The 26754-nt window shown below is 38.2% G+C and overlaps 1 protein-coding gene across 4 annotated transcripts in view; it reads right to left on the reverse strand.

The window, feature by feature from the left end:
- The window catches only part of CDK6 (cyclin dependent kinase 6), a 134209-nt gene that overhangs the window by 96293 nt on the left and 11162 nt on the right, over nt 1-26754 (reverse strand). For all 4 annotated transcript variants that reach the window (XM_027684691.1, XM_027684692.1, XM_027684693.1 and 1 more), the window contains exon 3: nt 6627-6762. In XM_027684691.1, coding sequence (XP_027540492.1) covers nt 6627-6762 — 136 coding nt within the window. The remainder of the gene's footprint in view (nt 1-6626; nt 6763-26754) is intronic.

Below are 26754 nucleotides of genomic sequence, written 5' to 3' on the forward strand. Positions count from 1 at the left end.
TCACATAGCAATTGGTACCACACTGATGTTCCAAGATGAAAAAACCCAATATCATTAATAATACCAGAGTGTCTCAAGAGAATGCAGAGCAGTAGGATCCCTAAGCTTTTTTATGCATCACATCAATGTCTAGCTCTGCTAAATTAACAGAAAATAAATGAGCCGATAGCAACACTTCACTTCCAGTGTGTGTAATACTACTATTTTGCAATATCTTGATCATAAATCCTGTTCTACCAAAGCCTCAATCTCCATCCCTGCCCACAATTCAGAATTTCTTCAGTTTCTTAATTCCCTTTGCCTTTCTGAATAAAGATGATTTCTGGCCCTCCATCTACTGAAAACAATAGCTTCCTTCTGACTTCAAAAAAGATGTTTCCCTTAGGGCCCTACTGGACTGCACTGGTGTCTTAAGAGTTTGGGCTACAAAAGAAAAGTAGGTTGAGATGTCTATTTAGAGAGCCCTTGATAGACATCGTTTCACAGTGACGTTTCTAATTCAGTGTCATTGTTTTGAAAGACTAAAATTATTATTTCAGGCAGGTTGCTTTCATGCATTATGCTCCAATGTTGCTTGACTGCTTTCCAAACTGGAACAACTGAAAAAATGTGAAGCGCTCCAATGATTTCAAATCACTCTAGTCAGGACAGAGTGATTTAAAATTATTGGAGTGCCTCACATTTTTATGAGCTCTCAGTTTGCAAGCAATGGAGGTCTGAGCAGTCCTGGGCTGCAGCACTGCACAAAACAGCTATACATTATCATCAGATTGAAAAGGTTTGCATTTGAATTTAGAAATTGTAGGGATTTGGAGATATTTAACATCACCATAATTAAAATCAGTGGCTCTACACTAACAATAAAAAGGTCCAAGCTGAAGAAGTAACTGTATGGATACAACATTATATTGCATAAAATCCTGTTCTCAGTAGTCCCTTTATTCATGACTCCTCCTAACCCCTCTGACCACCCCAGTGGTCAGACTACACACTGCTACCTGCTACCAGCCACAGGAGATGTGGCTGTGTCTCTACATACTGCATGGTATGGGAAAGAAATTACACCACCTGCAACAGAAGGACCCACCACTCATTGGAGAATATCCACTTTTTAATGTTTAGTTCCTTCAGAGCCACCATTTTTGCAAGGCACCTGCTCTCTTTCCTGCTACTCTTTCATAGAGCAGTCCAACCCCTAGGAGTAGGATAACAGAGAAAAAAAAAAGATTTATCCCAGAATGAAGTATCAATTCAGCCCTTTTCTAAAAATTTATTTATAGTGGCAACTCTTTAATTTATGATATGGATTCAGAATAAAACTTGCAAAATAATCCACAAAAGTGAAATCCTTAGCAGCTGTAAATGGGCACCATTTCACTAAAGCTAATGGATTTACACCTCTTAGCATCATCTGGGGGATCTGATCCACTATTTGTACACTCTAAATTGCTCACTCAGTTTTGCTTCTTTCTTTACCATGAAAGTACTGACAGGAAAATATGACTAACAGCTCTTCTCTTAGTATCTTTCTTATTAATTCGAGCAGGTTCTTTTCTTAGTGACTTTTAGCTTTGATGTTCTTAAATACAGCCACACTCTGAAGACTCTCAGTACTGGCAAAGATGTTTTCCTGGAATATCTTTTTTATTTTCAGAATTGCATGATTGTGTGACATCTGCTCCACATCTCATACGTGATCAACTGAGTAGGTACAACCATGGCAGATGGCTGATGAGTCACCTCACAACACCGAACACTCGTCTGCTTTCTGAGAATCAGTATCTTCATATTAATTTTCTAAGTGTCTTGCAAAGATGTGACCAGTCAGCCTGATTTGATAGCAGGTAATGTAAATTACAGCAAATGCACATGGATACAACAGCAACATTTATTCTATGAATGGGGCTAATATTTTAGAATTCAATTTATGGCTACTTTCAGATAAGCCCATAAAAGGAAATTAGGTCATCGCTGTACTTTCTCAATTTCAGGCATTTAAATACCAAAGTCTGTATACCTGAATCAGATGGGTATCTAGGCTTCCTATGCAAAGAAGAAACCAAAAAACATTCACAGAAGCCATTCACTTGGGTGAGGAACCAGGACACAGCAGAGAAAACATACATTAAACCAGCACTCACTGTGATTTGGCTGCACTGTTCAAGGCTGGGGGGAATACAATAATGATTCACAGATCACAGACCTGGGTAGAAACACATTCCCAGTTCTTCTAATGTCCCATGATAGATAACATATGCACCTGCTATACTGGAGACCTTTGTTCTGTTCCCTCCTCTGCTGACTGTCAGACTGAAACAGGCACAGCCCTGTTAGCACGTGTATCTTGGGCAGCCTAAATTCTGATCAACTGTAAGAAAACCATTGAAGGAAGCCACAGATATACTTAAAATGACATTAGTTTGTAAAGTTAACTTTGCTCATTACTAAAATTAAAGAACCTCAGTAACAGTCTGCTGTCCCCTCTCATTCTTATAGACTCTCTGGACTGGCAGAACAAGATGACTGGAAGGACCTCCAAAGAACCCATGCCAGTCCCACAAGCACCAGAATAAAATGTGACCACACAGCTTAAACATGCCCCAGTCCCAAATGCTAAAACATAAAAATGCTTTAGTGGTCTGTTAACTATTTAAAAAAAATAATCTTTCTGTGGCAGAGACGTGTCATTCCCATTTCCATTACCCTTATGTCAACTAACAAAAGTTTCTAATGAGCCCAGTCTGTCGGAGGCTCAACTGCTAACATCATTAACGTTACAAAGGACCTGTGCATGACTAACAGCTGTGTCCGAAGGAAGCTGAACTCATACCTTCCATTTCCACATAAACTGTCCTAAAGTTAAAGAGTATCCCAGGAAGAAAAGAAGGGAGGAGACGATGGGCAGAGAGGAAAGAAGGAAGACATTGTCATTGCTGATTCTGATTCATGCCATATGGAACATATATTAATCAGGTCGGACAGAGGAAGCCAGCAAGGGTGAGCATGACTACAATCCCGTCATTACAAAGGCTTATTAATCAAATTAAGGGCTGAATATAGTTCTCTTTCAAAAGTGAACCTTCAAAAGTATTTAGAGTAGTGTTCTCCAACTCGCTGGCCCAAAGCATACTCCATTAAAAAATAACGGAAGAGCTACATCAGAAAAGATTTAAAATACCACTGTCCAAAATAACCTAGAACTCAGTAGCCAGAGCCAGAGCCAGAAAAATGGACTAGAGCATTCATGCTCCTGGCAACAGGGAGGGGAAGTGAGTGCGTCTGCCCTACATCCTGGGTAAGTATTCCCACTACCAGGCAATGTCTCATAGGAAAACTATGTCTACCATGTTATGGGCACCTGTCTATATCTTCCTAAAACACCCTCTGGGGTGACTTACTGCAGGGTACTAGGCATTAGAAAACCATTGCTGAGCAGCATTAAGACAAAAGCACTGATTGTGTTTAAATGATCAATATGGTTAGTTTCTCTAAACTGCTGTGGTCTGACTACTACCTGCAAATCATAAATGAAATTCTTAAAGTGGTCTTGGTGTCACTTATATTCCTTTATTCCTAGCATGCCCTAAACTGGCAAAAGCCAAGCTTCGCTTCCCTAAATGTTATGGATAGTAGCTAATTCACACAGAAAAGACCTTTTGGGGCTGATAATTCTCTCATAGTAATTTTATGTCATTTAAGTTCTACTAACAATTTTTGATTTTAAACTATGGTGCCAAAGAGGTATACTAGATCCTTCAACATCAAGCTATCCAGAGCTTACTCGGCTCATTTGGCACCTCTGTGTTGCTGACACATGCAGAACTTTAACAGATGGTCTTACAATACTGGCAGTTGTTTTGTACTGTGCTAGCGGTGAGGGGAAATACTCTACCCAAATTGTCTGCAATTCTGGAAAATAAATGAAGTACAAATCCATATTAACCTCAAAAGCCAAACTATAAAAAGTCAGATTAGGCATTTAACGATGTATGTGCTCTGGGTTAAATGCTCAGCTGTTACAGAATGGCAGGATTCCCCTGCAGCAGGAGAACTATGGTTTGCTTCAGTTTCTGTGAGGAATATCCATAAAGATTATCATTAGAAAGGTATCAAAATGTATTAAAAATAAGCCTTGAGACCCTTCCTCATGTGATCAGCCCTGACTATTGGCAAAAGTACCTCCATAAACTGGGTGTTTTGACATAACCCATGAAGCAACAGGGTGCAACTTAAACTCTTTTTTCCTGTGCCAAAGAGGATTCAAGAAAAAACATATCAGCTACTGTGCAGATGTTGAAATCAATAGCGATGAACAAGTAAACAGTAATTTTACATTTTTCCTCACCCATTTAAAAAGAGATGCATGTACCACAAGCTGAATTTTACAGTCACTAATTTCACTGGCTGCAGTGGAACCTGCACTGTATATAAAAGACCAAAATTGCTACTCCTTGTTTCTGTGTGGCTAAGTTTTCTCTTTTATTGTGCCAAATTATCAGATATAGCAACTGGGTTGAACCAGCAAATCATATATGCAGAATAGTTCTTTTCAAAAGTAAGCACAACAATTTCCTCCATCAGTATATAATCTCCATGAAATGTATATTCACACATACATACGACAGCCTAATAGTGCAATTTTAGAACAGGATTTTTGGAAATCACAAATATTTAATACAATGCTCATGTCTTCTATTTCATTTAAATGAAATATAGCTCAAAAGATATTTCAAACTGAGATTTCAGAGGACTGGTCATTCAATTTCAATATATTTAGTTAGATAATATGCCAGTCACCTTGCACATAATTTTCACAATGTTAGTTATGTTGAAATACAGTTTACTTAGATAGCTTCAAAGTCCCAGGAGGAAGTAGAACTTTAATAGCATTATTGTAAAATAGTCCTACCAATCTAATAGGTACATTCTAGTTTTCTGCTGGGACTGTATCACTGCTGTAACCATTTTTCAAAAATTTTATTTTATCCACAAAGGTTCATTAAAAAACATGGTTGCTGGAACTCACTGATATTATACCTATGTGACTTTGATACAAGTGAATAGATCTTTATCTGTTTTAGTTCTAATTTTTAACTGAAAGATCAAACAACTCCTAAGTTTGAAGCTGTTAAACAAATTATTAAAACAACTGAATTTCAAATAGGTTTCATGTTTTCTTTTCCTCCTTCAGGACTTTTGCCAAACTAAGATGACACAACATACTTCCACGAAGTACTTATACAAATGTAAAATAATCCATCTCTGAAAGCATAAATTATTTTTCCTCATGAAAATGTAAAGATAAAAAGAAATGTTAAACAAGACACAGCCAAAATGTAGAAACATCAATCTCTCAGCTTCTCTTCCCAGGCATAAACTTTGTTAAACATTTCAAGCTATGATCCTCAATGTGCCACTTTGCTGTGAAACTCCCAGGAAAGGAGTTGCTATATGTGTTTTACTACCAATAATGCAAGCACATCCTCTCCTGGGAAGAAGTCCTCCCTTAGAGATGCACAGTAAAAGATAATATGACAGGAAAACGTCATGATCATCCTCCCAGTTACTGAGAGCCTTTCCAGCTTCTACAACTACCCCTGTCCTTGAGCCCATCATCTACAGAGCTCACCACAGGTACATGATGAACATTTCTTGCTCTTGGAATGTATGGAAACTGTTCTGGCAAGAGGGGCATGAAACAAAAACTCTGGGAAACAAAAGGCAAAGGGAAAGGGATAGGAGCACAAGATTTATTTTATCCATTCTAACAATATCCAGCACTCAAATAGACACCTTCTAGGGAAGATTCAAGTAGTCTCAGCCTAAACAACAAGAGAATCATCTGCCTACAGCTGCAACCAAAGGTCATTCTTAACAATTTCACAGAATCACAGAATCGTAGAATGGCCTGGGTTGGAAGAGACCTTAAAGGTCATCTAGTTGCAAACCCCCTGCCATGGGCAGGGACAACTTCAATTAGATCAGGTTGTTCAGAACCCCATCCAACCTGGCCTTGAACACTCCCAGGGATGGGACAGCCACAACTTCTCTGGGCAACCTGTTCCAGGGCCTCACCACCCTCTCAGTAAAGAATTTCTTCCTAATATCTACTCTAAACCTATTCTCTTTCAATTTGAAACCATTCCCCCTTGTGTTCTCATGACATACTCCTGTAAAAAAGTCTCTCTCCATCTTTCTTGCAGGTTCTCCTCAAGTACTGGAAGGCTGTAATTAGGTCACCCCTAAGCCTTCTCTTTTTCAGGCTGAGCAATCACAATTCTCTCAGCTTTCCCTTGTAGGAGAGATGCTCCATCCCTCTAACCAACTTGGGAGCCCTCCTCTGGACTCACTCCAACAGGTCCATGACCTTCCTGTGCTGGAATGCTACATTTTGTAGAACAGTAGAAAATCAGGAAATGTATAACTCCAAAAGAGAAAAAAAACACAAGTGCAGCATTATTCACAAAGAGATTATATCTGCTAGTGAATACAGATCTTTGTGCTGCAATTCATGCCCCAAGCTGGGCACTATTCAATTTTGATATAACAAAATCCTTTGGGATCAAAACATAGTTTGTCTTTCTGATTAATCTCTGAAAATATCCAAAATCTTTGTCCTTAAATACCTTTATAGTTTCAGTAGGCACTCCAGGCTCTGGAACTTTATCCAAGTAAGTAGTTAAGTCTTGATCCACATGTTCAAACACTAATGTTAACTTGGTCTCTCTGTCTGTTCGTGACACAGTGCACACATCAAATAATCTGAGAAGAAGAAAAGAGGAGGTAAGTATACAGGAACCACTACAGACATACATATCTTGCAGCTCATGCATGTCTATTTAAATTTTTTACAGTATATAGAATGGGAAAAGGAGCTTTACAAAAGTAGTCGAATCTTTGAGCTCTTGATTCATCAGATAATGGTTGATATATCAAAAATACCATCTCGGTCTTTCACGTGTGAATTCTGAAACTGAATTAAGAATTCATCAGCTGTTCAATGTAAAATAATTACATGAAAAAAATTTTTTTTTTACTCACTAACAAGAGTTAATACAGAAAGTTACTTGATATTTATCCACATTCTATGCTGCAGCACTTGTAGTCATTAAAAAACCAAAAAAGTGAGAAACACTTTTGAGAAAAAATACAGTGTTTGTGTGCACCTTCAGTTTCTTCCCATGTAACTCCCATGTTCACCATTACATAGCTTTACCTCCTTTGGCAGAAACAGAATTTTTTTGCTGATTACTTTTGTAAATTCCTGGATGCAAGGAATACCTTCAAAGTCAGGATACAGTTTGGAAAAAAGCTTTGTGCACAAGATGTCACTACTTCTCTCATCACTTCCTGTCATTCTTTTACTGAAACTTTATTATTTCACCTTGTTGCACAACATCAAGCAAATTTACAAAGCTCTTCATAATGCCACATTCCTATGTGAACACTCTATTTTCTGTTGTTTTTTCTTTTTAATTATGATTATTCTCATGTTCTCCACTTCATCTACATACCAGCTTTAATCACTGTTTTATCTTTTTCAAAAACATCTGCCCTCCTTCTATGCTTCACACCTATACTTATACTAGTGACTTTCACCAGCCTTCCTCAAGTCCCACTTCTATAGAATCCCCATAGGAAACCATCTAACAGCTGGAAGGACGTTTCTTCCCTCCTCACATCCTTTACTAATGTGTTTATTCATTTAATTTCATACTGTACAGATCAGATTGCTCTCTGAAGCAAGGCAGAAAATCCATCACTATTTTTACTAGGTGACAGTAGATTTAAAAATAATTAATGCAGTTATTGAGAAAAAGGTCTGTACAGTTAAACTGAAGAATCTATTACTGATAACAGACCAAAGTTGTGTTGATACGATGGCTTATTTCTCAATATATTTCACAAAGCAAGGGAAAACTAAAATTGACATAACCACCTGTGAAGACTGTAATCCAGGTTTTTACTTGACATTTACCATGTTTAGGCTGTGTTCCCACTTTAACAGCATTTCCTAAGTTATCTTTGGTCAGACGTAAATTTATTAGCCACCATGTTCTCAAAATGGATGCATGCACATTCTTTTTAGCTTAAGGAAGCTTTTCAGTGAGTAATAATTTGGGAACTGGAGTTCCAGAACATGGAGCAACATCCTACCTCTACTAGAAGACTAATCTGTACTTAATTTGTAATAATCATATGAACAAACATTAATTAATTATTATGGTAATGTAACTGACTGTGACAAAAAATGCCTTGGCACGTTTCTCGTAAAGACAAATACTGTTCTCTAAGACTCCCGCAATGGGGTATACATGTCCTGTAAACAGTAAATAAGTTTTCTGAAAAGTCACAAAGCTTCCTGAAAAGTGAAATTTGCTGGTATTTGGCTGCAGGTTAATAATCTGCAATATATTTATATAAATCAATGTGGAATGTAGCTGGACTGCCTATAACCTCAACACATGCAAACAGAGAGGAGCCAGACAGGTCTGAACATCTGAACATAAACACTGGAAAATATTTCCAACTGTATGATTCCTTTGCGTTGACCTACATTTACCTAAAAATGTTCAAACCCACCCTTTTTGCCAGATATTTAATGCACTGGCAAAAATATATTTTCAACTATAGCAGAGTTATAATTCAACAAAAAAAGGAAAAAAAGATTTCACTGTATTAAACATAGAAACAAACATAATTTCCAACTTGCTGTGGAGGAAAACATTGATTCTCTGTTTAATTCTTCTCTATGTGGCTTATTTCGATTCCAGCATTTTCTGTCACAGCACAATAAGGAACTCAGAGGAGCACAATTCTGGTTACGTATTACTGAGTAATAATATTATCACTGAGTAATAGTATTATCTTTCTTTTTTATACACTCTTTATGTGAAACTCTAAATGCTTTACAGTAAATCATAAAAGCTCCAGATCCTGCACTGGGCTGGGTAGAAGCACACCATGTTTACTCACAGAAAATACAGCTGCTGCCTTAGAGAGATAATAATTTAAAGCACAGTTTAGATGAATCCACGTATTAGAAAAAGACAACATTTGGCACTGCTCATGCTAATCACTCCAGAAATAGACTGAGAAAGACACAGCCTCTTTATTTAGTAGTTTCCATAGGGATACAACTACTTTTTATAAATTATACTCTTTTACATCCACTGTGAGAAAATCACCCATAAAGTTGTCTTTAGCTAGGAACATCTCTGCTGCCTATAGTGCACATCTCTTGAAGTTGTATCCTTATGATTTTCTGATGGTTTAGCATTGCATGTGATTGCCTCTCTGGAACCGGCAACAGCAAAAGACCTTTTATTTAAAGAGTTACTATGTGGACACTGTCCTAAGTGAAGTAAACATACCTCAATTAATACAGGATTTCCATATTGAATACTTTGTAAACACAAGCCCTGCCCTTCTATTGTACGTACAAAAGAAACGTTTGAATTATTTGATTAAAGTAAGATCCGCTATGGGAAATCCTGTAAGTATTTAACAAGGTGTTTGGCTGGGAGTCATACACCGCCCAACGTGTCGATCTGAACTGGAACTCTGTTGAACAGACGCTTAAGGAAAACCTGTGTTTTAATACAGATAGTTTTTCAATCTAATTGTACTAACGTAAAAGAAGCTTATAATCTACAAATCTCTGTCTCTATTTTATTTTATGTGTCTAGTGCCTAGTGGATCTCACTGCAATCTAGCAGAATACCTGCCTTCCTACAAAAATACTTTGGCATTTTTTGCAGGCAGAAAACTAGGTGATGCATCTTGAAGTCTCTGTTGCTTCTTACAACATGTAATCTGACAAATGCAATCTCAGTTCATCTTCATTTTATGATATGAATGCCTAATGCTTTCATAAGGACAGTTACAAAAATTCTTTTCAAAACTATTGCGTCTACTGATTGGTACTAATTCAGTAACTAATCCCAGAAAGTCCCCAATTGTTACCGGACTTGCTTTTGAGACTCCCTGAGAACTGCTATGAAGCTTTGCACTTCTAGGTGGCATAAACATTTTTGTCCTGAGCAAACTGAGATAACAGTGATGGAGATCAGGCCTATCAGCCCAAGCCACCTGCAAGAAATACCAAAAGACAGATCTGACTGTAAGACCTGAAAAAAAAAAGTAGGATGTAATTTCTCTCAGCTATTGTCAAAGAGATGTCTGGAAAATTAACTGGATCATAGTCAAAAGAAAGACCAAAAATTAGATACTCGCTGCTGATGCATCCCAAGGCTTACTATTATTTTTATTGCAGTAGGACTAATCCAACGTGAACACATATCCCTTTACAGTCACTCACAGCACTAAACAAAAACACAGTCCTTGCCCTCTCAAGATTTCGAATGAATTTACTTTAATTTTGTTTGGAACAGTGTCTCCCTAGGGAGAGTTACTTCCCAGCTTATGTATGACAGAGGAAGAGTACTGGAGCCAATAATTTATGTGGAGGAGAAATGTTTAAGAAGACTGTGGTGAGATAAATAGCGGCATAGCAATATGCTACAATTTTAAGATATTGCTAGTCTGAGCAAACATACAGATGAAAAGATTTTGGTGGTCTCAACCTAACTCTGAAGGTATTTATCTCAATGACAGAAAATAAGCACAGAACTTATGTACTGACAGTGCTTATGCAAACACCACAAGACTGGGATACCAAGAGTATCACGGGCCATGACTGAGGTTTATTGACAAATGCGGGCAGGGGGACCCGAATAGCTTCTGCTTTTACTGCCTCTGTTTCAGGTTAATCCTGGGAGTTTGTAATTTTTAAGGGCACAGAAAATTTCAGCCTCTCATACCTAAAAGCATTGAAGAATGACAGTCAGGCACCCTTTTAGCCCAAATTTCAGCAGCAGCTGAACACTCCTGTGTTCTCTGGAAGTCACTCAGCAGCAAACCCCTTGTGTACCCCAACTTTGTAAACTATGTACTCTTTAAAGAAAAACATGGTTTTACCCCAACTTTTAATATTAGCTACCTTTTCCTTTCCTGCTTTTGAAGGAAAAAAAGCTGCTGACAAAACCCAGTCTCTACTTGGAATCACAAATACCCAATGTATTGTAACAGAGGGGTTGTCTTTCAGATGAAGAAGACAATAGCTGGGCAACTGGAGTGGAACATGTGCGCTAGGAGAACCAAGTCCCACGAAGCAAAAGAGGAAATAGAGCTTCCCACTCTGAAATTTATGACAGAGCTCTTCCCCTTTGCTCAGGACATGCTGCTTTGTCTCATTTATTCAGCAATCACCTACTTCTCCATGCCTCTGAAATCTGGTACTTCAGACGTAGATTTTTCTTGCTCAAAGGTGAAATTTAGTGAAATAATTTCAGATGAAAAAAAGCACACATGCAGATAAGCAGGCCACTAAATTCAAAGTATTTTATATTTTAGTTGCATTTTTTATGAGATAACATTTGTAAAATCACATAGTAATGCAAGACCTAAGTTCCATTTCCAAAAGCGTCTTCAGGAGCTTCACAATATGCTTGTCACGCCAGCTGCAGCTGCCCCGATGCATATCAATGCTCAAGATATCCCTCCACAGCAGACTGCAACATAATGTAGAGATGCTTAGACTCTGCTCAACAGAACAAACTCAGTCCTGAAAACATAGTGTGACAGCACAGCACTGCCTGCAGCACAGTCAGCCAGCCCACCGTCAGCTTCATCTAGCAACAGTCAGATGCCCAGAGTCAAACTCAATTAAATAAAATAGGCTTGGCTTGGGTGTGTCTACACTGCTCATGGCAACTTTACATCTTAAATCCTTATTCTCTACCTTTCTACTGGGTTCTTGGAGTTTGTGAACATTTTTCCTGCTTTGCTGCCTTTCCAGGAAAAAGTAGCAAGATCTCTTGTCTTCAGAAGAAATCTCTTTCAGGCAAATAGCAGAAAAGGGCAGAACTTAACATCAGATAAAACAAATTAATTTATCTAGTACAGGCAGATGTTATGCAGATAGATGTTTTCAACTCTGAAGTCAGTCACTATCTGTTGTGCACAGAGCAGAAAGAGCTACCGTGAAGAAGCAACTGCATGATGAAAGCAAGGCAGCAGAAAGTCCTGTCCTAGAGACCTACTCCAGCAGAGACCAGCCAGTATTCTTGCTTACAGCCCACTCACCAGTGAGGTTTTAGGGGAAGGAAGGGGGACATTAGAATGACAAGGCAATCGTTCATCTGCAAGCTGAGCTTTGTGCTGTAATTTTTTCCAGTCTCTCTCCCTCTCTGACTTGGAAAAATTATTTAAAATGCTTAGCTGTATAAAAGAGGTTTTTGTTCTTTAAGTGTGTGTGAAGAAGAGAGACAGAGAAAGTGACAGAGAGAAATAGATGCTCTTGAAAGCGAAGTAAATAGCACTGGCTGAAGTCCGATAGTGTGGGCTGACTGGGCAAGCTTTCAACACTCAGTACCGACTGCAGCCCTGACCTGCAACACCCCTGCTCTCCTGCGCTGGGCCCCTCTCGAGCAATGACGGGCCCTGGTGCCAGACTGAATGGTTTTGTGATGCAGACACATGTCTGCTCCGATGAAACCACCAAAACTAATTTTCATTTTCAACAGAAGCCAAGATTTGTGCCCAAAAGATGAAAAGGCCAAGTGTGTTTTACTCACTGTGCCACCCAAGTCATTAAAAGATGCAGTTGTTAAAGAGTTTTACTTCAAGGAAAAATAGGCCTGACCAAGACGTTCTCTGCAACTCTCTTTGTTTATAGCAGATACTGTTTATTTCAGCCCTCACAATGCAATCTCTCCTTCACCTTTTTTGCAAAGGAAGATTATTTTTAATAGACAAGGACCAGAAACAGGTTTGGTAAGGCTCCGTAATTGAAACAATATTCTGCCTTACATAACTTCACTTCAGGACTCATCCTACAGTTCACCAGTTTTTAAAATGCTTAACTCCTCACCAGTCCATTAACAATCTCACTGCAATTGATTTTATCCAAACTGGCCACACACTGAGCCATTGACATTACCGAGGGTAAATTACCAGCTGGGTGGTGCCTAAACATACTCCAGTGTGCTGCTGTACCAAACAGTCTGTCAGATTCTCTGCGCGAGGGACAGGCCAAGTCACCCCCAAATCAGCAAAATAACATGGCCTGTTATGAAGACAGTCGCTGACAGATTGTTTAGGATCAGCAATAGCTGTCTGACCTATTCATAGTGCTCTCATGTGATCCTTCAGCAAGCAAATGTACACTTCCTTTCAAAGTCATGTACACTGCCGCTATACTGAGCACTCAGAGCTTCCAATAAGCTTCCATAAGCTTCCAGTTCAGAGGACAAATTCAAGATGCTCCCATTCACTGGCAGTACGTGTGCATCTTTTATTAAGTTTTTTAGATTTTCTTTAGAATACCTTCCTCAGGAAAAGCTGCATTTCTTTTTAGATTCCCTAAATTGCTCAACACGTAAGTAAAACTTATGTCTGCATATTGATTTTGTTTAATTCAAATAAAAGGAGCATGTAGGTTATTCTGGACTCCCAGCTGTACCTGGTGCAAGTTAAGATACAACACAGTCCAGTCTTTATTCGTGTGTAGCTCACAGACAAACTGATCGTCAGACTCCACATTTCACATTTTGAATTCAGGTCTGTGCCAAACCTACAAGATCTAAATCTAAGTTGATAGTCTCTTTCTAGATTTAAGTAAAAACAATAACTCTTCTTTGGAATATTTTACAACAATATAAATTATCATTCATAGCATAGTATCTTAACAATCTAATCTATCTACACTTGAGACTTAATGGTGATGCCAACATATCAAAAATAATAAAGGAAATAGTAGCCCTTCACTCCATATAAGAAGTATTCACTGCAAAAAATAAAATTTACTCTTTGATACTCTGTACCACCTCATATATTTTTTTTAAATGCTTGCAATATCACAGCCATTCCCAAGGTGTTTATTTCAGCTTTTTTAAAGTAATTCCAATGCAAATTTGACTACAAGCTCTTGCTTTTTATAGATGCATGGGGGAACCTAAAAACCAAGAAGCAGCTACTGTAGAAGATGATAGAAGAGGTCCTGTGTTTTGACGCTTACCATCAATCCAGGGACTGCTGTTCCTGAAAGACCTTCAGGTTACTCTACAGCCACAATTCTACTGGAAGGTGGTGGCTGTACTCAAAAACCACATGCTGTTTGAGTCTGAGTTAACCATTCAGTGTAGACTCAGCCCTCAGGAATAGAAGCAATCACAGCCTGACTGACAGTACTCCTAACAGGCAAATCTAGTTGTCAGAGACACTGAACAAGTAAGGTAAGGGGCCTTTCTATATGCTGCAAACATATCAGAGCTCTGATGATGATGCTACCACTTCCCAGGAAGAAGGAACAGTACTGGCAGCACCTGAGAAGAGTCCAAAGCTGTGCTGGTGATGGTGAGGAGGAAGGGAGAGAGAGCAATAGGTGCAAAATATTTTGCTGTGGTTCTATTACAGGCATTAAGTATTGTTATAGTGATTTGTGAGACACTGACACACTAAAGCCTTGTAAGAAAATACATTTCTATGTTTCATAGGTAGAGTTGGGACCACATAGTTTATATTTCTAACAGAAGGACCAAGAGCTGATTTTCAGAGAGGAGAAGTTCCACAGTTCAACAATACTGTGAACTCCAGTACAAAAGCAAAAGAGCAGAAAACAGAAGGAAAAAAAAGTCTTAAGAAAAATAAAAGGCTAAATAGGCTAAAGTTGACAATAATGATAAGCACAAAGTAAATACATAGTTAGTAAAGAGAGATGTTAATATGAAAATAAAATTAATTATTTTTATTCCTTTGAACTGTATTGTTCTAATGTATTCAAGGAATTATTAAAGAAATTTGTGGACTTTTTAATGTAACATGCTGTATACCTATGTATTAAATAGAAAGAAATTAGCAGACATAGGATTAAACCACAGTAAAACATTGTATGGTTCACTGTCATGCCCATTTGTTTGTATTTGGGTTTATTATTATGTATTATTTCTTAAATACACTATTCTTGTCTCTCTAAATGGCATTATACCAAAGGAAGTCCTTGGTACAAGAATGAAACAAGCACGATTGGGAAATCAGGTGCAAACTTTTAACAGTCTGTTCACTGCTATGACAGAATGGTCAGCTGACATAACACAAACTTTGAGTAGTATTTTACAAGATTTTGTTAGACCTCTCAGTACAAAAATGCAGTTTTGGAGTTAGGGTAGTACTGTGCAGAGTAAACCTGTCCTAGATCTTGATCTTGCATGATTGACTAGCCCTGAAGTATCAAAGAACTTATGCTGCGCTTAACTTCCAGCATGCAAAAAAGCAGACAACTTCTAAGGAAGAATATACATCACCTAAAACTTCATCTGCCTTACCTGCCTGATATCTTTCAGAAATGAAAGCAGAGAAGAAAAAGATAATTCATTGTCTCTGTACAGGAATAAAAGGTCAAAAAGGGTCATTTTTCTCCTCCTTATACTTAGCCAGTCATTACCTGGACAGAGCAGTGTAAATCCCTATATGCCATTTAACCCATATCTGGCTTTTACCCAAGTAGTGAGAACTCTATAACTCGGGGCCCTGCATTCAAGCTCCCCCTTTGCACCTCAGTGTCCTTATCCGTACCAGAGTCTCTCCTTCTTAATTCTTAGTTGTCTTTAGTATTCAAGTTAACTCTTGAAGATGAGCATACATCTCTGAAAACTATGTTTGTGATTTATTCCAGGGAGTTCATCACAATATTTGTTTTTCCTTCAATTCTGAGATGAACAAAACTGTGAACCGCTGCTTTCCCAGTCTCGGTGCACCAGAAAACAGCAATGGATATGAACAGTTCTTATTATCTTACAAATGGAAACAGCAATTTAACACCAGATATTTGAACTGCATGAAAACAACTTCAAAAAATGTCTACATCTGTTGAAAGAATCTGTTTATGGATTCACTAAATTGCTTAAAATTTCCTGAAAATTCCAGCACAAGTGGTTAAGTGGCGAACGCAGTTGCCAAATTCAGCAATAAGCCAAGTGAAAATCCAAAAGGTGTCTTACATTTTGTGTGTTGATTTCCACGCATTTGTCATGCATGAGGCTATAAGACACAGAAATAGAAATGTGGTTCGCAGTGCTTTTTGTACACATGGTATGGGAAATTACTTTGATCAGGCTTTGATGCCAGATGTATTCCCAATAATATTCCCATGTGCCGTGATGCCAGTGGCACCATCAACTTTAGACAAAGGGAACTCCTCCGTTCACTTCAGCAAAACCTGGAAGGGAGCACAGTGAACTCAACCTTCCAGTGGTACTATACAGTGTCCCGTCACCAGGCTCAACATGCTACGAATAACATTCCATCTGCCCAAAAAGTAAACAGTACTCAGACGATTTCCAAAAATCAAAAGACAAAGGCAATTCCTCACATGGGTAAGAAAAACAAACAGGATCTGGCCAGGTTTTTTGAGGCAGCCAGATCTGTACTCATAAACACTGCCCTCTTCTTTATAAGTTGCATTGTAAAAAAAAACCGAGTGGCAGAGAGATAATTTTATGAGAAAAAGAAAAGAGTGAGGGGATATTTATTCTAAAACCAAAGTACCAAAACTATGGGATTAGGAAGTTCAGGTAACAAATTCGGCAGAAGGCAGATTTAAGGCTCGCAAGAAAACTAATAACTTCATTGAATGTATCTGTCTTTGGCTACCCATCATCAGATAGCACAAATGCCGTCCACCTACACAACAGCCCAGCAAGCTTGTGAAGCGACCAGTTCTCCTCCCCTCTTCAGCTATCATGGAAGAGATACAACTCCTGTAATGGGGCTGCTCAGTGGTAGGTGGTTAGTCTGAATGGGTCATATATTCAGGGGAAAGAAGTATGTTGGTTCAGTCACTCTGGGGAGGGTACTGCCTCTCCCTGCTTGCTACGGAAGACGCCTAGATGACTAATTTAGACAAGATGCTTAAATTTAACTGAATTTAGAAGAGATGACTCTTTCCCAGGAAGACTATAACTGAGTAATTTTGCTTGGTGGGATTCCAGATTCTGTTCAGTTCATTTTTGAAGATATTTTAAAGTATTTCTTCTCATGGGGAAGTTAAACAAAATGAGAGAGAAGTCAAAATTTAAAAAAAAAAGACACCAAAACCGCCTCTGCTCTATTCACTCAAACCTCAAAGACCAGGATCAACCTTAAAAAGCTCAGCACACAAGAGCCTTTACTTAAGGCTCACAAAGTCAGTACAAGTATTTAACTAGCTTTGGCTCAGGTCCAGAATTTCCTTTAATTTGAAAGGGAGTTTCACCTGTGACAAACTTGCAGAATTGAGTTTAATATTCGTGTTGTGAAGAACAGAAACAAATGGGACTAATAAATCTTCAATAGAAATTTACAAGATTCTTCTGGCTTAATAAATTTAGCCAGGGGCAATTGCTCTTAAACACTCAATACATAAAAAGCGATCCTTTTTTCCATTAGCATGCAAATTCCTTACACGTTTCATCAGAATTTAAGACATTACATCTTACAAGTTTTTTAAAAGGTGAACTTCACAGTGCTCTTTTTCCCATTCACAGCCATTCACATGTGACCATACAAGCTCACTGGCGGTCTTGTAATTTCTTCTATCAAGATGTCTTTTTTTTTATTTTTTAAATTATTTCATAGCACATGCAAAGTAAACTAAAAATGTCTGCTTTTGTAAGATTCTCAGGTGCTTTCATCCTCCAGTTCTTCAGGTCTAATACGTTTCCTCCTTTTCCAGCCAGTTTACATGGCACTGTAAGCCAGCCATTTAAAGATTAGTGCACACGGAGTGAAGTATTCTAGAGGCTGTACAGCTCTTTAAGTATTTCCTTTAAGCTCTTGCACACATACGTAAAAGAAAACAAATTAAAGATTATTTGCAGAGTTTGGCAATGAAAATGAGGTGTTAGTAGCGTTTTGAGCTGGCAATAAATTTTATTCGACTGTTTTATTACTTCAGGGCAAAGGCAACTATTTCTTTCAGGGCATCTTTTAGCAGCATGAGATGAGGGTTACATTTTAATATATGGACAGCTTTGAAATAAATTCAACATTTTGTTAATCATAGTTTATGTCAGATGTAAATATGTAACAAAACTGCATTTTGGTTGTTTTGCAACGTCATCTTTCACATTTCTGAAACAAATGAGCAAAATGTAATAAATCTCGCAAAACAGGGTCTGGTTCCTGGAGCACTAAAACACTTTTACATCTCGGCAAATGAAAACAAGGTACGTCTACCCAAACTCTGCCAGCAAATGAGAGCGTGCCCTGCGATGTCCGGGCAGACAGAGCTGGCTCAGACTGAGCTGAGGGAGGCCTGAGGACAGCAGAACATCATGGCTGAGGCTCCACAGTGCTAACATGGCTACATGGCTTCCAGCCAGCCCAAGGCATAGGCAGAGTCGGGAGGCATCTGCCTGGGAGTGAGGCAGGGCTGGCTCCCATCTGCTTGCAAATGCTGCATGGACTTACAAAGCAGTGGACACAGATTACTTCAGATCATAGAGCAAGGCAGTGTCAAAACTGCTGAGCCTTAACTCGCCAGGAATTGTCACTTCAGATCTGTTCCGCTCTTACACCATTCCCTATGCCAATATCTACCTTCCTAACTTCAGAAAAATGCCGGGTGAGAGACATATATGAATTGTTTTATTAATGTAACTTTTATTTCAAGAATGAGTCATGAGGCAATTAGGGCTGAAGGACCTGCTCCTCATTATTTTCTCTAAACCATCCCCAAACTCTACAATCACCCTATTTACCTCTGTTTGGAGATACAGCACAAAAATTTATACCACAGCTGATGGTCTCGAGCCTTTGCAGAGTTGACTAAACAGGCAACAGTACACACCATACAGGACCCAAAGAATCAGCATAGTCTACAAAAGCCTTTTCTGTAGTCAGCTTGCCTACACCAGTGACACACTACTTTTTTCCCCCCTAATTTTCACCTTTTTCCCATCTAACAGAACCAATTATTCCTCCTATCTCTACTTTAGCGCTTCCGTTTATCTTCAGTTTAAAAAAGTAGTCAAGGAAAAAACAATTATCACAAAGTATGAAATGTATGTAATCATATTGGACATCATTATACATGTACAATTTTTTATATGAATTTTCATGCTTATTGCACCTCAGGCATTTAATGAAGGTGTCACTAAACTACCAATTATTTCAACTGCTGTATCATGTAACTTCTGAACTTCTGTGTGAGTGAACAGTTACCAGTGGCACTGGCCTACAAAGATAATTTTTTTTTTCACTAACACGTCCAACATACAATGGAATAGGAGGAGTTAGGAAATAAAGTTCCAAACTCAAGGAGTAATTACATTGAATAGATACAGGGAAAACATTAAGGAAATATACGATCTTAGATAGTAAAGATATGGCTCCATTAATTGCACAGAGAAAAAAAGACATCATAAAACTGTCAAGATAAGTTAAGTGATTTAGGAAGAAATATCCCAAATTATAAAATAATCTAGGTATTTCGGGTCATCAGTATATTTGATAATCACTTGTAGTCCAAAGTCTCACGTCTCAATGATTTTCAATTAGTATCCCAGTGCCTAGATCAAAAGAATATCAGATTGGAATTAAAAAATGAGACCAGTTGCCTGCATTAAATAAGTACCCACACAAGAGACATCTATGCTGAGGATGTGTAGACACCGCAGGCCACAGGATGCTTCCCACAGTCCTGCATGAAATGCAGAGCCAGAATGAGAGCTCCAGCCCTGGAGCTTTTCCTTACGGTGCATTTTTGGTTTGAGAGCCTTACTGTCACCCCAGGTCCCTGAAGCAGTAGGATATTCGTGAAATAAAACTCCTAAGTTATTCCAGGAAGCTGACCTCTACCATTTTACACAGGATATTAAATAGACCCCAGCTGTCTCCACTTAGGGAGTGACTTAGTTCACATGTTTTATAAAGGTCCATTCAGCTGCTTTCTGAGTTATCACAGAATTGAAGTGACTTTCTGTGGAGAAAAAGACAAACTATCTGGTGATTTCCCTCACCTACTTTTCATGCAAGCAAATCTTGGTTTTCAAACATCACAACTGGCATCTATATGTTCTAAAATAAGAATCTGTGTCCAGATTATGAAAATATTTGACTGACAAATAACTGTCTGAAGTCCGCTGGAAGAAACACAGACAGTGAAACTTTTTGGGTTTTTTTGCTAAATCCAGGAAGACACAGTGGTCTTGGTTTCCATGAGCGCCTCCATGAACATGGATTTAGATTTTCCAAAGCACAAGAACACTTTTTCAGGCTTGTGAAAATGACAGGGATCAAAAGGTTAGAAATGCCAAGATAATCACGTTCATTCAGAAAATTTTGGTGAAATTATTTCAAGAACTCAACAGCCTTTTCAAGAAGAGCCTCCATTTAAAAGCTGACAAATGATATTGCAATATTTTTGTATAAAGGATGTGCTCTGGGATGAATGAGTTCTGGAACTGAATGAATAATGCAATTAAGGGATGGCAATTTCATGCTTGAAAGAAGACAGATTAAAGTGACCGTGAATTTTGCAACATTTGAAAAATTAAAAAAGAGTTGATACTAAAATGAGACACATAATCCCATCATCTAAATATTCCCTAAAGCCTTTAAAAATATATATTTGTACTGCAAACAAGAGGCAAAAAAAGCCGCCTATTAAAAAAATTAGTTCTGCTGCTTTTAAACATTGACATTCCCTGTTCAATGGCCTGCTGCAGTGGACTGTGCCCCAGTGACGTTAAGCCAATAGATGTTTACTTTTTCTGGATATTGCCCGGGCTCTTTGCCACCGACAATAGAATTTATAATTTTCATTTACTCTTTCCAGAATACATTTAATAAAATTTACTATTTTCTTTTACTTAGGAGCAGGATGGCATTTCAGTTCTGTGTTCCAATTTTCAGTGTCATGTAACCTTTTAAAAACAATTAGTTTCTGGGACTTTTTTTTTCTCTTGCCCTCATCCGCTTTCAATCTTTTAACTTAAAAAACTGTTCAGACATTTTTAAAGCACAGGCAATAACCTAATTGCAGTCCTACATGTCTAACAATCCTAATCGATGTTACAAAATAATAATTCTCAACATCCCGGTATAAATGTAGTCAGATCTTGAAATTTTCATGGTTTTCCTTTTCCACATAAATACCATACATATGTAATATGCATATCCAAACAGCTTAATAGAGCAGCCTATTTGCTTTACTACTACTATATTGTTTTAATAGTTCCATAACAAATAAAGCTGTTTTCAAGCCTTGTTAAATCAAACTATAAAAGAACTAGCTCCAACAGACACCCAACATAAAAAATGATGGAGCAGAATCTGTTAGTATTATTGACTGATTTTTATTTTGAAGGCTATTGCGGAGCAGTGTGGGCTGACATGTTTTGAGATTATGGAAAAATAAAAATTCCCCCCAAATTATTCTCTAAGATAAAGGTATAACACCACTGTTCTTCAAGAGCCCAGGTCTTCAATAATTCACATGGGAATATAAGTTAGACACCAGATTTTTCCAACTATTTGCCATTGTACAATCATGAAATTTGCTCAAAATTAATTTGAGGCAATGAAACTATGTACAGCATCAGAATTTTACCAATAATGACAATTTACCAACAACTAGCTCACTCAGTGGCAAATCCTGTACAAGGCCAGTATGGCAGAGTGAAGGGTAATGACAAAAAGAGAAACCACAGCTGAGAAAGCTTTGAAAGGTGCCTTAAACTAATTGCAGAGTGCATGAGTGGCCATTTCTAACACATATCTTCAATTACTTTTGCTCTCGTAAAAGATTAACAATTTTTTACCAAAATGGCTTCTGCTGGAGCTTAAAATTGGGTGCAAGATAAGCAGGCAATGCCCACCCATCCCAGATACATCCTGTTCCCTTTAGTACTTTAATGCCAAATGCAAACTAGAAGCAGATTGTCTGAAGTCAGTACATTTCACAGAAGCCCACACTTTGCTATTAGGGAAAGTACATAATTTTTGCCAATTGATAAAAGAAGTGTCTTGTACAAGCTCTTACCAACAATCCATATACTGCAGACTTCGGTATATAAATAAATTCCCCTGTAAAACTAATTTCTTCTTCCATCTAATTTCTCATAGTCCAAGTACTCTCTGATATCAATACTAGCTCTTTGTTCCCCCAACCCCAAAATAATTTCCTATTTGATTTTGTAACATATGTTATTTGCTGCACAAACTCCCTACTTAGCATTTCCACTTTTCACCCTCAAACTTTACTGACTGGCATTAATCTCATTGAGCTCTAGCAGGCTACAGTTGGGTGACCACTCTGAATTAGAATCATAGAATGGTTTGGGTTGGAAGAGACCTTAAAAGATCGCCTAGTGCCGACCCCCCATGCCGTGCACAGGGACACCTTTCACTAGAGCACATTGCTCAGAGCTCCATCCAACCTGGCCTTGAACACTTCCAGGGATGGAGCGGCCACAACTTCTCTGGGCAATCTGTTCCAGGGCCTCATCACCCTCACAGTAAAGAATTTCTTCCTAATATCTACGCTAAACCTACTCTCTCTCAATTTGAATCCATCCCCCCTTGTCCTGTCACTACATGCCTCTCCATCTTTCTTGTAGGCTCCCTTCGGGGACTTGAAGGCTGCAATTAGGTCACCCCTAAGCCTTCTCTTTTCCGGGCCGAACAATCCCAATTCTCTCAGCCTTTTCTCGTAAGACAGATGCCTATTCATCTAACCAAATTGGTGACTTTCCTCTGGACCCACTCAAACAGGTCCATGTCCTTCCTGTGCTAAGTACCCTAGAACTGGATGCAGCACTCCAGGTGGGGTCTCATCAGAGCAAAGTAGAGGGACAGAATCACCTTGCTCGACCTGCTGGTCATGCTGCTTTTGATGCAGCGCAGAACACAACTGGCTTCCTGGGCTGCAGGTGCATATTACCGGCTCATGTCCAGCCTCTCATCCACCAGCACCCCCAAGTCCTTCTTGGCAGGGCTGCTCTCAATCTGTTCATCCCTGTATTGATAACAGGGGTTGCCCTGACCCAGCTGCAGCACCTAGCACATGCTTGCTCTGCATTCACAATGGGGACACTCTAAATGAGAAGGATGAAGTATACTTTTAATATTCAGTTGGTTAAATTTAAGAGTCTGCTCACAATTATCTTACATTCCTGTTTTGTTACGTATGGCCATTTGTACCTTCTGTGAATCCACCATGATACACTGGAGCACAGCCATAAAAAGGGTGAAGAAAGTTTGGTGTCTCTCCTTGACATTCCCCACTCCTCCAGAGAGTTTGAGGATCCAATGCTCTTAAACTGACCTGCTATATCTAGCAGCCAGGAAAAGGCTATAGGTCAGAAGCAGCAGCCAGGATTTCCAGTGACAGGAAATAGCATCACACTAAGGAATGGTGTATGACCCAAGTGACAAAACATGCCACTACAACTCTCTATTTAAGTACCTACCATTTTAAATCTAAGCCTTTTCATATAATTCCTCTTGACAGTTAAATTTTTGATTACTTTTTGTTTCTTAATCTCTCTTTCCTAAAGTCCATTGTTACTACATCAAGTTTGGGAACCACCCCTTTCCCAAGGATATGATTTAATTATTGTGGCCACTCTGACTGTGTGTCTTGACTATTAGAGTTTCTTAAACCAGCTTTGCAAGTTCCTTCAGGTCAGGTAGAGAGTGATCTCTCTTTTTTGTAATCCAGGAACAGTTGCTTCAATGACGGTTTAAGTTTTGACTTTAAATCCTGTCTATAATGAACAGTGGTTGAAATTGTCCTTTATTACTGTTTTAGTAAACTCAATTGACTTTACAGCTTCTTCCAGAATTATAGGCTCAATATCCTTTCACTGATCTAGAGGATGGCAGAAGATTTGTATTTTCTTCTTATGACTTAAGCTTTGCTTCTGCAGAATAGTCTTGTTTACTCTAAACTTTAGGTTACTGGAGTAATTTTCTGTATTTCCTTACAGACATTGCAGTATCCTACTGATTTGGGATGTTCCAATATACTTTAAATGTCTTCTAAGAAGACTCCCTCATCAGTGTCATTCACTTGTCTACAATTTATCTACAGCCACAAGTACCTTTCATTTTCAATCAAACAGGTTACCTGACTCTTCTGTGCAAATCCTAACTATTCTTGCTGTTGTACTGCCAGGATCTTCAGTTCCAGTCTCATTTCTGTTTGCATTTTTTCACTACTGCAAAAATATTTGCCTTTGAAATAACTGACTTCTCTAAAAGATGTTTTAATCTGACCAAATAAAATCAAGAACTAATGAAACCTTCTTGAGTTCTTAAAAACAGAGGCAATATGAATAATAAGCAGCACAGAATTAAGTAATGGCAGGTAACACTTTTTTTGTCTTAAATGATGTTACAAACGTAGCAATATGATGAATGGGATTCTGTACAATGAAGAGATACAGATGCTCAGTTCTGCAGAAGTACTGACTTGTCTGGGCCCTTCCAAGAATGTCAAATCTTTTAAGTTTAACAAGACATTTAATTCTGATTTTCAGACTACAGTCATTGATTCCAACCTGTCTGGATATGGGTATTACTGCTTTGATCAAAACTTGTTGCTCAGCTTTTTATAAAAAGCAGAGAGAAACATTAAGGCAACAAATTGATTAGAGATGTCTGCAAGGAAACCACAAAGATCTGTGGGTAGGCCTATCTCCATTAACAATCTTGAAGGTTATCTAAGGATAAACAACGCATTAGTTAAAAGTGCAGATGCTGCTCAATCTCTATGTCATAAAGCTCACAAAGTATGTCGATACATGAAGTTTGCAAAACAAGATTCACTTCCTAGTAGAGAAAAGTAATACAGCTCATTAACTTTCACTGAAGGAAGCTGGAAATCAGTAATAAAAGTTCTAGTGCTGTGCTAGCGAGTAACATTAGATATAAACTTTCGATGCTGTACAGTTATCAGAAAGTCTCTAAGTGTAGCTCCAGAGGCATTTGCATTTGAAGAAGAGATGTATACAGCACTGAAATGATTGTGTCTGTGATACAACCTGGAGTTCCAGAGTAAGCACAGCACTGTACAAAATGCTTAGGTGAAAACACAGAGGATATTGAGTATTTCAGAGGATACATACTAAGCTAGAGAGGAATTATTTGCAGTGCTAAAAGGGAGTGTAATTAGAAGGAGTGAAACAGAAACTCTGTCAACAGAAGGTCAACAGAAAGTCAACAGAAACTCTGAATCCATATCAGTGAAAAACCTCCTAATGACTAAACTATTTTTATACCCCAGTTTGGTGAACTCAATAGTTGCAGCATCTAAAATGTAAATGGTGAAGTCTCAAATGTGCATGCTTGATAGGACACCTCTGCACAGTCTGCCTGTCCTAATGCATTTTTGTTCATCTTAAATTAGGACTTTATGATTTGAACAATAAGAGCTGTTTGAATCAGTGTAGCTCTATGGACCTTAAATTCACCAGCAGAAACTCAAGCCTTAAATTTGCAACTGGATTACTGGATTAGCTGCAAGATGTGTATGCAATTTTGCCATTAGTAGCAAGTGTTAGGCTGGTCACATAAACGAACAATTAACTATGCATATTGCTTTTCAGAACATAATACAAGAAGCAGCAGAAGCTCTTCCTTCAGCTATAATCTTCAGGTTAAAATATTGTATATATGATGATCCACTACGGTAAAGACAGAGCCCTTACAGACAAGAACCATATTTTCTAGAGAATACCAGCTGACTATAATTTATTGAAGGGCTGTCATTTATTATGAGATATATTTATATTCTAGACAGCCACAAGAGTTTTTCTAGGAAAATTATGTCATTACCAGTGAGGGAAACTCAAAAGCAAAAGTCATATATTATACATAATACTGTAAATCTGAAGTATCTAATTTTATCTTTAATATGCAACTTAAAAAAGAAAATCACAGTATATTTATATAATGAGAAAAAGGAGTAGAAGGTCAAAACTCAGAATGACAATGTGGGAAGTTTACTAAGACTTACTAAAAGGGATGCAATGTTAACACTGATATAATGTATCTACAAGAATCCCACCTTATTTCTCTTAACATGCTGGATTTTATAACTTTATTCAAAATGCTGTTGCTACGCATGTTTAAGTTTGTTGTAAATAAATGACCTTCACATCCTACATATATTTTTAATATCACAGTGTTTTTTAAAAATTTTATGATTCTGCATTTCTATGTGTTAAACATTTCCAATTTTTTTTGTAGAAACACTCACAAGGAGTCCAATTCCTTATCATAATCTGAGAAAGTTAAATGTGACATTTAGTGGCTTTACAGCCTTCCCTTTCTATGGGGAAAGAGCAGAGTGGGCAAGGTTCTCTAAGGCTGTTTCACTTCAGTGGTAGCTGTGTGTCCAAACGAGTCCTCCCCCAAACATCTAAGCACAGTCAGTACATTCCCAACTCCTACTGCCAAGTTAAAATGAAAACGGTCTTAGTTCAGTAATGATTGAGGTGGTTTGCTCTAATCAAATTAAACCAGCCAAATGTTCTTTTCAAAGGTAACTGTCTACTCTGCAGCTGTATGCAAAATACCACATCAAATGTGGAAAAAAAAAAAGTGATAGAATTCTATCCTTACAGTACAGCCCTGGCTCCACTGATGAAGAGAAACAAAAGCACTAGTGCAGCTAGGAATTACGATCACAGAAAGCTCCTAGAAATA

This window comes from Neopelma chrysocephalum, unplaced genomic scaffold, assembly GCF_003984885.1.
Source record: "Neopelma chrysocephalum unplaced genomic scaffold, ASM398488v2 Primary Assembly neopelma1_67, whole genome shotgun sequence".
In the NCBI taxonomy this organism is placed as follows: domain Eukaryota; kingdom Metazoa; phylum Chordata; class Aves; order Passeriformes; family Pipridae; genus Neopelma; species Neopelma chrysocephalum.